Source organism: Haliotis rubra, unplaced genomic scaffold (genome assembly GCF_003918875.1).
Source record: "Haliotis rubra isolate DU_JTF1 unplaced genomic scaffold, ASM391887v1 Scf77, whole genome shotgun sequence".
In the NCBI taxonomy this organism is placed as follows: domain Eukaryota; kingdom Metazoa; phylum Mollusca; class Gastropoda; order Lepetellida; family Haliotidae; genus Haliotis; species Haliotis rubra.
In genome coordinates, this window is record NW_025767490.1 from 816938 (window position 1) to 832022 (window position 15085).

At 41.2% G+C, this 15085-nt stretch overlaps 1 protein-coding gene across 1 annotated transcript in view; it reads left to right on the top strand.

Annotated features, from left to right (window-relative positions):
* Positions 1-15085, top strand: part of LOC124260572 — a 33238-nt gene that overhangs the window by 7814 nt on the left and 10339 nt on the right. Inside the window, exon 2 of the mRNA XM_046694895.1 lies at positions 8657-8733. Within this exon, the coding sequence (XP_046550851.1) occupies positions 8673-8733 (61 nt within the window). The 5' untranslated portion in view covers positions 8657-8672. The remainder of the gene's footprint in view (positions 1-8656; positions 8734-15085) is intronic.

Genomic DNA, 15085 nt, shown 5'->3' on the forward strand with positions numbered 1-15085 from the left:
GAACGCTTTAACCACTAGGCTACCCCACCGCCCCCTTATAATAGTAGAATTAAGAAGTACTTGAGATTTATTGCAATCTGATTCATATACCAACCTGCCATTCCTCTCGTGTGCTTTAAAAAGCTAATAAAAGAAAATAGAGTTAGAGCGTGTTTTCTACTAAATTCATGAATAAAAACAATCTTATAATGAAGATGAAAGCGGAATTAAAGCAAGGAGTAGTCATGTAAACATGATAACTGGGGGAAAGAAAATCTAAATAGTAGTTACAATTTGTTTTAAAAGGCAAACGTATCAAACAAATGTTTCCATTAAAATTCATTTTAGATTAAACCAAAGAAATGTGGTGATACGATTTTTCAACAATCGATGATGACAAAGGTGCTACGTGCATTTGCTTCCCAAGAGTCCGCGGTATAAATTTCACATTCAGCTCTTCTTGGTTGTCCCGACATTTCCGTGACCAACTCAAGGTATCGATAACCATGTTAATGCACTCTTCTGACATTTCTGAACTTTTTTGACAAAACACATTTCAGTCTGAGATAAAATACCAAAACGCTTTCCTCGTATAATTTCATAAGACATACTGCCCAACGCCTGTTGGTTTTCGTTTATGCAATCAGGATGCTGTCTGTAGTGTAGAACAAAGGTCATGATCAACCCTTTCATTTAAATGTCACGATCTATGGAACCTATTTGGGTGAATGAAGATCTATGTATTGAACGAAAATATTTTCAAATTTTAAGTGTTTGGAGGCACGGAATCTCCTTTCTTTTGACAGTCGACTTGAGATGGATGTAGTTCTTCGGGTGTAGTTGGAAATATATTTGTTTTGTGTAGCCAACAGAGGATTTCATTAGCAACGATTATAGGAAACACATGAGAAGGTTTGAAAACCTACTCCCAAGAGCAGATTTGTTTTGGGTTTTATATTTTGCATATTTTGTGGGCGTCGAAAAATAACAATTCGGTTCAATCTACGGAATAAGATAGATTATATTTCTTTAATCGCATTGAATGATAAGTTATAGGTTATTCAAGACATGTTAGCCTAACTTTGAGCAAGTGGATGTTTGTCAATCGCGTCACTGTTGCATGTTAACTTTATAAATCTTTCCGAGGCATTAATAGCTTACAACATACTCAGTATTGTTGTACAAACCCTGTAGGAGTGATATTTCTGTGATATTTCTGTGTACCCATATAAGAAATATTACAAATTGTGGTGGGCAGACAGGGGATTGGGAATTTGATCATGTCAGTTGGAGTACTGTTATTTAAGACGGTAGACTGATATGGAACAATTCTGAATTGAAACTGATTAAACCCTTGGGCGAATTTCGTCGACAACAGGTCTGTATCATGATTTACCTAATGATAGTTCTCAAAGACATTGATATGGTGGATGGGTGCACACATTCCTCTAACATATTTGCATTTGTTAGCAGCGATATTACCTTTGAAAGCGTAGACATTCTCCGTTTGTAACATACTTGAATATTTGGTTTTGTCTTTGAAACGAATGTATCATGAGAACGTATTATACTGGTCTGTTCTGCTTAACAAACTTTCTTTAGATGGTACAATCTAATTACTTGAAATTTTTGTATATCAAATATCACAGGTACATATTATGCATGTGTATGCATGCATGCATCACAATGACATACATGATGTGTCTGTCCAACGTGTTTGTGACTGTTGTACTCAAACCTCTGTCACTCCCGGCATATATCACAATACACAAATGCATGTGTATGCATGCATGTATCACAATGTTTGCGATCACCACCATTATTGATAGATCAATACATTTACGGGCTGATCAATACATTAACAGAGATGTCGACACAAGATGTGGCTGTCCCTGTAGAAAGTGACTGTGTATCAGTGTGTGAGTTCAGTTTAACGCCGTACGACGTGTCACATTGATGCTCGAGGAAAACACGAATTGATGCAGGTCTAGAGGTCTATCACATTGACATTTCTCCCCATTTCCCCAACACCCTGTATAATCTCTAATAGATGGTGATTGCGTGCTAATGATAAAGTCGATCAGTACAATAGACTTTGCATTTCGTGGATTTTTCTTGCAATGTAGAAATACTTTTGTCCTGCTATTTACATAGATAAGTCAAATGTGTATTTTATCCAGAATACTTAAATCGCCTACGTTCACAAACCATTTTCCTTTATAAAACACACAAAATCGAAACTGTTCCTTGTAATGTGCAACCGGAGTGGAGTTCACCTCAGGTACCGGAGTCACGCTCTATGCACCCTTCACGTACATCATTCGTTGATCGTTCATCACTCAAGAGTGTTGGACAGAGCTGAGTTACCTGTCTGCCATAGCAGCAGGATCCGAATGTAATTGTAGGGCCGGACACTGGCGGGTAATTGGAGGAAGCACACTAGACATCAGTCAATTAAATCTCACGTAATCAACGGGATCAATAGACGAATGTAATTTCGCAAGCATGCTATCCAATGCATAATCGCCTGCTATGTATCGAACGACAATGATGTTTGAGCAGGCTGGAACCTCGACAACTGTTCTCTCTACCAGTTTCCTTCGATGAAGGATATTCTTGTCATCAACTACGTATTAAGGAGATAATATGTACTTTCAGAATTTCTATTTTAACCTGGGGGCGGTGGGGTAGCCCAGTGGTTAAAGCGTTCGCTCGTCACGCCGAAGACCGGGTTCGATTCCCCACATGGGTACAATGTGTGAAGCCCATTTCTGATGTCCCCCGCCGTGATATTGCTGGAATATTGCTAAAAGCGGCGTAAAACTAAACTCACTCACTCACTATTTTAACCTGGGGGCAGTAGGCTAGTAGCTAAAGCGATCGGCACGCCGAAGACCCAGGTTCGATTCCCCACATGGGTACAATGTGTGAAGGCCATTTCTGGTGTCCCCCACCGTGATGTTGCTGGAATATTGCTATAAGCGGCGTCAAACTAAAATCTCTCACTATCTTTTGATGTATTATATTCTACCTCAGTTTGAAAATTGTGTGTTTCTGACTCACCAATCAGATGTACAGTTTAAAGGTGAAGGTCATTAATCCGGATGATTTAACGGTAGTCATTTTCGGCACATTACCATAGTGTAAATCTCACTCAATGTACCTAACACGAATTAGGGTTAAGGTGCCGACAACCTCTTGTCAGCACTATCGATATATCGATATTGTCCGTAGTTCATTGGAATTTCATGTTTTTATAGGCGAAAAGTCATCAAAGGGCACAACCGTCCTTCGAAATAATTTCGCTTGAAAGAGTAAAGAGGAGTACATGTTGAGACTGTTTCAAACTTTGCTAAGGGTTTTCGTATGAGGCATTTTTATAGTGACAAATAATATACATTCTGATTGGATGTTCAGAATGTCACATGACAGCATCACGTGGATCCGTGACCAAGGTGAAGGACGCAACCGTGTGGTACATGTGCTATCACATCCTGATAGTGTGTCTCAGTGTATACTCTCGATCAGTGCTTGTTAGCTCCTAGTATAGTAGAAATCACGGTAATCAGGTTACATAACAATGTGCCTAAGGTGAGGTGAGGTGAAATTGGGTTTAACGTCGTACTTGAGAATATTTCGCTCATATGACGACGTGCATGCGTGTGTGTGTATGTGCGGCTGCTTGTACTAGCCCAGACTTAAGCTGGTTTTATAGTGCTAGCCCACTGAGATACCATGCCGCAGTGAAGAATGAATATCCCACTCAGACACATTATACTGACTCCTAGCCGACCAGTCCTTGTTGTACCCATTAATGCCGAGCGCCAGGCAGGGACCAACAAGTACCATATTTTAACGTCTTTTGGTATGACGCGGCTGGGGATCGAACCCGCGACGTTCCGCTCTCCGTGGGGACCCTCTAACCACTACACCACGGAGGCGGTCCTGTGTACCTAAGGAGGGTTCTAAAACATCATATCGAAGTGAAGGAACGGCCACGATAAAAATAAAGTGTTATGTTTCTTGAGTATTTATTTCTTCGAATTTGTGCTGTCAAGTTTTCCCATCCCAATAAAAATATTTAGAAATGTATCTTCCATAATATTGAAGCCTATTATCTCTGCCTTGAAGGAAATTAAGAGATCCTCTTTCAGTAACTTGTAAACTCAATAACCACATTTCGAGATTTCAGTTAGCAGCTTGTTAGCATATAAATTATTACAACGTTCAGACAAATCATGGTAATACTGACTGAGTTTGGTTTTACGCCGCTTTTAGCAATATTCCAGCAACATCACGGCGAAAGGACACCAGAAATGGGCTTCACACATTGAGCCCATGTGGGGATTCGAACTCGGGTCTTCGGCGTGAAGAGCCAACGTTTTAACCATTAGGCTACCCCACCGCCCCAAATCATGGTAATAAAGAACATGCAAACCGACAAAGTTTTAAAAGAATTAGTCCTTGTTCTAGGTATGTTTGTTGAGGTATATATTGATGATCAGCTCTTTCATTCAACATCTTTGTTTGTTAGTTGTTTAACCGTGCAGTCAGCAGGTTACCAGCCTGTGAATACTCGAGTCAATCCAGTGATTGACATCATGAGCATCGATCTGTGCAATTGGGACACGATGACATGTGTCATCCAAGTCACCACGCCTGACCACCCGATCCCGTTATTCGACTCTTACGACAAGCATGGGTTGGTGAAGACCGATATTAACCAAGATCTTCACGGATACCGTCCAACATCTGTCTGATATAATATATAAAACTGATCAAAGTTAATCCTATTCAGCCACACATGTACACACCTGATCACTGTGAGAACACAAAAACATCCCCGGCCAAGTGGAAATCCCACAATCGAGGTGAGGTGACGTGAAATTGGGTTTAACGTAGTGCTTGAGAATATTTCGCTCATATGATGACGTCCCACAATCGAGAGGGATGAATAGTTCAAGACAGCGTTAAACCGCACTGATGTGTATTGATGATGATGATGATGATGATGATGATGATGATGATGATGATGATGATGATGATGGTGAGAGGAACATACCTTTTCACTATTTGGATATCTGCATTGCACACACATTTTAGTTATAGACATTCCTTTTCACTATTATTTTTCATTATCACAACTCATAAGTCATCATGTTGACGAAGGTAACTTAGTGGTTAAAGCGTTCGCTCGTCACGCCAAAGACCCGGGTTCGATTCCCCACATGGGTACAATGTGTGAAGCTCATTTATGGTATCCCCCGCCGTGATATTGCTGGAATATTGCTATAAGCGGCATAAAACTAAACTCACTCTTGTTCAAGATAACTTCCCACTGACATCAACATCATGAACGACATGACTTCATTGTAGTTCAGTGTGCGGTGCCAGTTTATGGCAGATCCTAAACGTCATACCCTGCACAAAAAGAAACGTATGATATCTAAACATTCAGACTTAGCTCCATTTTGGAAGTATAACAGGAATGTTGATGATGGCATGTGTTAACAGAATACCATGGATCATCTGTCGTCGGAACGTGTTTGGCGATATTTTGAGTATGAAATATGTATCGTAATTCGTTTTGAGAATATCAAACTGATGCCAATCTAATATCCCATGGGTGGTCATGATAACTGCATACAAATTAGCTATCTGTTCCCCGCCATCGGTTATGTTTCAGAGTTAAAGAGAGAGGCTAGCAACGCACTTCGTGTTCTATTTCAGATATTACCAATCTATCGTGAGGGCTGGACATTAATAAGCACGTAAGGGAGGATTGATATAACTTTAATCTGTCTTCGAGTATGATCTTATGATATGGCCATTTTCCAGAATATGAACAGAGTCTGCATACCATATTTTCAGCACCTTTCAAAGAAAATATTTGGAATAGCATTGGTCTATCTATTGGGATTACACAATCTGTTGTGGGTACACTCTATAGCTGTCTGTACTGTGTGTACTTGTCAATAGTGGGTGTACTTCGTCTATATTGGGTGTACTTCGTCTATATTGGGTGTACTTCGTCTGTATTGTGTGTACTTCGTCCATATTGGGTGTACTTCGTCTATATTGGGTGTACTTCGTCTATATTGGGTGTACTTCGTCTATATTGTGTCTATTTCATCTATGTTGGGTGTTCTTTGTCTATATTGGCTGTACTTCGTCTATATTAGGCGTACTTTGTCTAAAGTGGACAAACTTTGTCTATATTGGGTGTTCTTTGTCCGTCTATATTGGATATAGATTTTGGATATGTTTGCTTTTTGGGACCATGATCATGAAATTATATCGAGATATCTGAAATATCGAGACATGCGTATCGAGTTAAAAGAGCTTGAATAATGATAAATTATGAAGGATTTTGCCGGGACCGAGATGTTATATCGAGACAACCGAGATATCGAATTATCCGAGTCCGACACAACGGTGCTCAACTGTACTTTGTCTGTATTGGGTGTACTTTGTCTATATTGGGTATCTTTGCTTGATTGTTATCTGTTTGTCTGTATTGGATATAGTCTCTGTCTATAGTTCATATACATTGCCGGTCTATACTACGCATTCTATATGTCTGTCTATATTGGACATACTTTGTCTGTATTGGATATAGTCTCTGTCTATAGTTCATATACATTGCCGGTCTATACTACGCATTCTATATGTCTGTCTATATTGGACATACTTTGTCTGTATTGGATATAGTCTCTGTCTATAGTTCATATACATTGCCGGTCTATACTACGCATTCTATATGTCTGTCTATATTGGACATACTTTGTCTGTATTGGATATAGTCTCTGTCTATAGTTCATATACATTGCCGGTCTATACTACGCATTCTATATGTCTGTCTATATTGGGCATACTTTGTCTGTATTGGATATAGTCTCTGTCTATAGTTCATATACATTGCCGGTCCATTCTACGCATTCTATATGTCTGTCTATATTGGACATATTTGTCTATATTGGATATACATTCCATTTATATTTAATAGACTTTGTCTAGATATACGTTGTATATATCGGATATGCTGTATTGACTATATTGTGCCTGTATAAATTGAGTATACTGTCTCTGTGTGTCTATATCTGATGTACTCTGTCTGCATTGGGTCGTTTATGGTTACTTGCTAGTTTTAAATCTGAAGCTGTGATAGTGTAGTTATTTTAGTATCCTTTGTTGAATGATTTATATCGTTAAAGACTGTTTTTTATTAATCTTTACTTTTCATAGTCACGGTATGGCTGAAATATTGCCGATGTGACTTTAAATGTTATTCACCCACTAAACTACATTTGATCAAACCCGTGAAGATCGGGGTTAGAATTTGTCTTCAGTAACCTATGACTTGGTTGACACATGTTGTCGTATCCCAGTTGCGTAGATCGATGCTCATGCTGTTGATCACTGGATTGTTTGGTCCTGCCTCCATATAGCTGGAATATTGCTGAATGCGGCGTAAAATTAAACTCACATCTCATCGTATCTGTTTTGTCTGTATTTGGTATACTCTCTTTCTATATCGAGTCGAATTTGGCATACTCTTTGCCTCTGTTCGATATACTATCAGTCTGGGTCTATATTGGGTCTATAGATTGTTGGTCACTATGAAATTCTTTTACCTACGAGGACGATTGCAATCTTTCAAGCGATATGCATTAGCTGAGCACTCTATGCACTGTGGCAGCCATTAGCCGATTTTTTAGGTGTTTGACTGGGGTCAGTTCAACCGAGAGCATTGATATGCATTGGGTTGAACTGACCCAGTCTTTTTCTTTTTGCCAGTCTGAGTTATATTTACTGTCGTCTTTCATGTTGCAGTTTTATCAAATTGGATGATATTTGGTTGTCTGCGATCTCAGTCTGTTGAAACAAACAAGCCTCAATTTACCTGATAGCACCGTGAGTCGGTCTTCAACGTTCCCAATTCTGACGTTATGGCGTTCCTTCTAATGTCCTCGTAAAGGGCGGTGGGGTAGCCTGATGGTTAAAGCGTTAGCTCAGCACACCGAACACCTGGGTTCGATTCCCAACATGGGTACAATGTGTGAATCCCATTTTTAGTGTCCCCTGCCGTGATATTGCTGGAATATTGCTAAAAGCAATATCACTCAGTCCACGCCAACACTGGTGGCACCGGTGGTAACGAAGGCGTTGCTTACACATATAGAGTGAGTGAGTGAGTGAATATGGTTTTACGCCGCTTTTAGCAATATTCCAGCAATATCATGGCGGAGGACACCTGAAATGGGCTTCACACTTGAGGGGAATCGAACCCGGGTCTTCGGCGTGACGAGCGAACGCTTTAACCACTAGGCTACCCCACCGCCCCTTACACATATAGAGCTTCACGGGGCTGTAATGAATGTTATATGTAGCATTACACAACAACTTCTTTTTATTCTTTATACGACGTTTCAGAGCTAATTCCTGCTCCTTCATAGATAAACGTTTTATCTGTTGGACGAGGCCTCACTTTATATAGTTCTTTGCCCATTACTAGTCAGGCGGTAGGATAAGGCGAGGTTCGGGGATGTAGAAAGGCTGTCTGAGAGAAAAACACTGTGGGGTCGAAATACAGAAGTAAATATCCCCATAAATATGGTATTTGCAAAATGTGAAATACCTGACGTTCAATAAGGAATGATTCATTTTATTGTTTCAGAATATTCGTAATTGGAATGCAAGTTTTTGTCGCCCTAGTGTGTTTGCTGCCCTCCCTCAGCTTATGGGCTGCAGATGGTGAGTACTGTCCCTCAGAACCCACTAAATTTCACCCTCAGCGTGGTCTAGATATCGTGCATCACTCGATTACATACTGTATTGCATGGTGTTGTGTGAGTGAGTGAGTGAGTGGTGTGTGTGTGAGTGGGGGGGGGGGGGGTAAGTGAGTGAGTGACTCTATGATATATTTTTTAAGATATTTGACACCAGAATTAGTCGAATGTATTTGTATGGAGATGAAATATGGGGAGTTGATACATGTATAGAAGTCGAAGCTGTACATATGTGTTGTTGTAAACGGTTTTTAAATGTCAACCATGTAATCAGGGGAGAATTATCCAATGTACATTTGTGTACATAAAAAAAACTGTTAAATATTGGTAAAAATGCCCGATTCTAGATTTGTAAAGTCATGTTATAATATGTTTTAAACTCTGTAAATGGTAAAACAAACTGGGCATAAAAAAAATAGGCATAAATATTCTTTACTCTTTTGGACTTGGCTTAATGTGGGAGAAACAGCAAAAATGTATATAATGTTGATAAATTGATATCAGCATTTTAGACTGAGAGAAAGCTATGAACAAGAATGGCGCACATTGCTTGTAAATGCTCTCACATTTTCAGTTTATTCTTGTTTTAAAATCTCGTTTGGTGTTGAATTTACCATAACAGATTTATCAAATTCAAAATTCCTATCGGCCCTCGCTAAATTCAGATGTTCTTCAGACCGCCTCCAAATTCAGATCGATATATTTATTAACCCAGACCGCCTCCAAATTGAAACCGGTCCATATATTTATTAACCCAGGTCAATGAGTGAGTGAGTGAGTGAGCGAGGTAGGTTTCGCGTGGCTCTTAGCCATATTCCAGCAATATCACGGCTGGGGACACCAGAAATGGGCTTCACACTTTGTACCCATATGGGGAGTTGACCACGGGCACGGAGGCTTTAACCAATAAGCTACAATATCGCCCCGTCTGCTCTGGGAAGTCTGATTGGTTGACAACCTCAGATGATAAGTTGATGCTCGTACATTTCGTTTGCGTTTGCGTTTGTTGACCGACGTTAGTAGACATTTTGTGACGATGCACGTTGATAATTTATGCTATTGAAACTCTTGACAAAATTCATGGTCAGAACTGGACGAAGGTTTAAACTGGGTTCCATCACTTCATATCACGTCTTGAGGACGCAAACTAGTTCACGAACGGATTGCGCTTCGTGTGATAATCACGTCACATCGGTTTGAATATCAACATATGGCTTGGATATACTTACAAAGTGTCACTTTAGTTAGCAAACTCCCCCACTAAGCCGACTGATGGAGTTTATTATGATTAGGATACCTTTAGTTTGATGTGTGAATACCGATTCCCAAATTTTGACCACAAAACTGACCCGTGATGGAACTCCGTTTGTGGACAAGAAGTCCCGCACTGTTGCTTACACTGGTCACATATGAAACGGGGGACTAAATAACCCGAGGGTCTACGAGTCAATGTGAAGAGTTCCCTCCCTTCGATGTGCCAGAATCCTGTGACCATTGGTTCGAGAAACAGATTTGCCGCGATTACGATTCTTTGTTTATCTAAGCTCATTGTTTAGGAAGCTTCTTCCAAATTCCAATGTGGTATCTTATTAAACCATTCTCTCAGAAAGGATACCTCTATGCCTGAGCGATCTGACCTGCTTACGATCGACTCTGAGCCAATTATGACCGGTCAGTCGAAGGATGCATGGGTGTTTGGGCCAATCATATCATTTCTGAAAGGATTGGGATAAGATTTATATTCCCTGATTCAGAAATGTCTGACTTACAAAACTAATACAGTCTCATACACATATTCCACGCATGGTACTCGTGTTCAACATGACATTGCGCTCTAATACGAAATGGCTGACTGATCATCACAAGTTTCAGTTTGTCAACGAAAGTACAAACTGCCAAAACATATTATAACTAGTGGTGGTCCAATTGATTGAAATAATCGAAGATTGGTCGTAATGACTAAACGACCAAGCAATCGATCACACTTTGTTATAATCGAACACAAACAATTTTGGAACACTTGTTTGCATTGACAATATTTATCACAAGGTTGTTTTGTTTGTTGCGTTTCATAAGCACTACAAGCTCGTTCCAAGTCATGGTTAAAATTTATCTTAAAGACTCCAGGAAATTTATGTTCCTAACATATTAGTTATCCTTTAAAGACACGAAATTTGCCAAAACTACCGAAAGAACTACATGTTTTTTTCTTTATTTTGTGTGCATTAACAAATATAACCAAGACAATTTGATAAATAACGCTAACCAACTATTTTCGATGATTGATCGGATGTAATGAACCAATCATCAATTATAAGATTTTAACTAATTCCCAACACTAATTATAACAAATGAACTAGTTGACGGTATGCTATTATATACTTCAAAATTAGAACAGATATATAAAGGGAGGTAGTGAGAGAATTTAGGTTTACGCCACACCAATGATCAACAGCATGAACATCGATCTGTGCAATTGGGAGACAATGACATGTGTCAACCAAGTCAGCGAGCCTGACCACCCGATCCCGTTAGTCTTACGACAAGCATGGAACATGAAGATTAATTCTAACCCGGATCTTCACGGGTAAGATATATTGAGAGCTTTAACACTATATCATTGCAATAGTGAATAGAGTGATATAAAAATAGAAAGTGTTGATAGAGTTACAGTATTTGATGATGGTGTGGCTGCATGCTGTGTGGCTGCATGCTGTGGAAGGAACAAGCAAACTACCACTAGCCTCAGAAACACCGACTGACAGACTGAGTTTAGTTTTACGCCGCTTTTAGCAATATTCCAGTAATATCACGGCGGGGGACACCAGAAATGGGCTTAACACATTGTGCCCATATGGGGAATCGAACCCGGTTTTCGGCGTGACGAGCCAACGCTTTAACCACTAGGCTACCCCACCGCCCCGCCTCAGAAACATACCTGATAGGGTAGAGAATACGTTACCGGGGCGATAATGCAGAGCCTGTCTCTACAAAGTGACATAACTCTTCATTCTTCATTCCGACGCCTTCTATCATGCGAGCATTGACCAGTAACGAAGTAACCGAGGCTTTTAGGACCTTTCTGTGTTAATGAATGTTAGGAATGACAAGTCTTTATGGATTATCAACTTCTTCATTGTGCAATAGCGACGTTTCGGTACAGATAATAATAATGACATTTATATTGTTCTCCACGCCATGAAGGTATGCTCAAAGCGCATAACATAAACTCTGTCAAAAAAGAAACGCAACCCCTGTCCTCAGATATGAAAAATTCGTTTGAATGAAGTTATTGCTTCCAAACTAAATTTTATTCGAATGTATTGAAATGATACACGTAATTAATGAAGATTACCATCCAAACAACTGCATTTGTACGCATAAGTGTATTTTATTGCTTATTCCGTCACAACGCATGAAATGACCCTCATGGTGACTTCGCACAAAAAAAACACATGCAAATCATGAAAATGGCAGTTAATGTAGGGGTGTATAAAAGCCCATGTGCTTCCGTATTATATTCATTCATTTGTCGCCGAAAAGCTGTGTTAAAAATGCCACGATTGAGTGCTGCCGACCGAAATATCGCCATTGGTCGTGTTCAAGCCGGAGAAAGTTTTGGAACTGTTGCACGGCACCTAAATGTTCACAAAACAACGATATCCCGACTTTGGAGCCGCTACAACAACTTCAATTTGACCAACGATCGCCCGAGAAGTGGAAGGCCAAGAATCACGACCCCCCTTCAAGATCGGTACATCCGGGTCCATCACCTGCGTAATCGGCATGCCCTACCAACCGTGAGTGCAACACAAATACCAGGTTTGAGGAGAGTGTCAGCTCAAACGATTAGGAACCGTCTGAAAGAAGCGGGTTTACGTGCCTGTAGACCAGTTGTTGGACCTGTACTACGCCCCCTACATCGACGCCGACGACTCAGGTGGTGCAACAACGTAAGGATACGGACTTTACAAAACTGGAGGCGAATCTGGTTTTCTGATGAATCACGTTTTCTTTTGCAACGTCACGACGGAAGACAGCGTCTGTATAGGAGACGTCATAAACGTTTTGCGCCCATCTGCGTCCGACAGGTGGACAGATTTGGCGGAGAAAGCGTCATGGTTTGGGGAACCATCTCATACAACCAGAAATCAGACTTGGTGATCGTTCCAGGGAACCTGACAGCCCAACGTTACATCAACCACGTGTTAGAGCTTCACCTTCTCCCGATTATTGACCAACAGACACAGATTTTTCAACGGGACAACGCCCGGCCTCATACTGCACGTGCAACAATGAACTTTCTGCAGAATTCCAACGTCAATGTCTTGCCATGACCCTCTAAATCACCAGACCTCAACCCTATTGAACACCTGTGGGATACTCTGGATCGACGCGTACGTCAACGTCAGCCGCCGCCACAGACGCTGCAACAGCTCGCCGTTGCACTGCAGGAGGAGTGGAGAGCCATTCCCCAGGAAAGAATCCGGCGTCTTATCCGTTCTTGTCCAAGGAGATGCCGTGCAGTGATTGCAGCGCGTGGTGCTCATACGAGATACTGAGAAAGACGCCCCCCTGGTGACAAACTGGTGTCTGTGAGATGACTTTTGAAATGACAATTTTAAACATGCCCATCTGGGTTATTATTCTGCCAAATTTCAGACTTCTGTCTTAAATAATAAAAATGCCGTGTCGTCCTAAAACTTCAGATCAAAATCTCTAAAATACAGGGGTTGCGTTTCTTTTTTGACAGAGTTTATTATTTCCCCGGATAAACCAAGTTGCCTGTTAGGCGCTAGAAGGTTATAGTCACATGACTTATCCCACTGGTTACCCATTTTCTGCTAGGTGAACGGACTCAGTTTTGAACGGACTCACCTGCCTAAGGGGAGGTGCCATGTGCTTCGTTGTGGGGCAGGACTGAAATCCTAAAAACTCTCAGAAGTCAAGCTGCCAAATACCGTCACCCATCCGCGCCCAACGTTGCTTAACTTCCATGCACAGGGCCACACACCACCACATGAGAGATGCTTGAAAACGGTATAAGTGAGTGAGTGAGTGAGTTTAGCTTTTTGCCGCTTTTAGCAATATTCCAGCAATATCACGGCGGGGGACACCAGAAATGGACTTAACACATAGTGCCCATGTGGGGAATCGAACCCGGGTTTTCGGCGTGACGAGCGAACGCCTTAACCACTAGGCTACCCCACCGCCCCAAAAACGGTATAAGTATCTATCCCGAAACGTTGATCATCCATAAAGACTTGCCATTCATATTACTTACAACTTCTAGAATGCCTCTCAAACAGTGTGTTAATCTATCACCAGTCTGCCTCAGCAAGACGTCAAGCAACGACGGCGTTGAAACATGAGGCAAAGAACATGAACATTCTTCTTGTCGTTCCTGTAGTCAGTCACAATATTGCCAATATACCAATCCATTCACGGATTCGTTAAGTCCTAATGGCGTGTATTCGATCTTTAAAGTCCCTTAGCCTACGTTATCAGTTGCTGTGACATATAAGACGAAAACAAGAGGCGGTAAACTACAATAATGTTATTGGCACCTTTCTTCAGCATTGTATTCGCACTGAGACTGCTTATATACAGATTCCACTTTTGTCGACAGACAGGCAGGTAAAGTTACCTGTAATCAAAGACAGGAATGGATTTAATCATACTTACTGTTGTGTAAAATGACGTTGAGACAGATGTTCTTTCTGACGGTCGTAGGACGAGGCTGTGACGGGAAGACGGAGACAAGAGCAACGACGAAGACTGAACTTGTGACTGAACATAAGGGTAGCAGTGTGACTAGAATATGACTGGGACACTGATGAGGACTGTGACGAGGCTGAGACTGTGACGAGCCTGAGACTGGGACTGTGACGACGCTGACACTGGGATTGTGACGAGGCTGAGACTGTGGCAAGGCTGAAACTGGGACTGGGACAAGGCTGAGACTGGGACGGGTACGAGGCTGGGACAAGGACTGAGACGAGTTTGAGACTGTGACAAAGCTGAGACTGAGACTGTTATGAGGCTGAGACTGGGAAAGATGCAAGGTTGAGACTAGGACTGAGACGAGTTTGAGACTGTGACAAAGCAGAGACTGTGACAAAGCAGAGACTGAGACTGCGATGAGACTGAGACTGATGCAAGGTTGGGACTGGGGCTGTGACAAGGCTTAGACTGGGAGTGTGGTGAGGTTAAGACTGAGACTTGGACTGGGACTTGGGTGAGGCTGACATTGAAAGTGGGACTGTTATGAGGCTGAGATTGTGTTTAAGACTGAGACTGTAAGGAGATTTAGACTG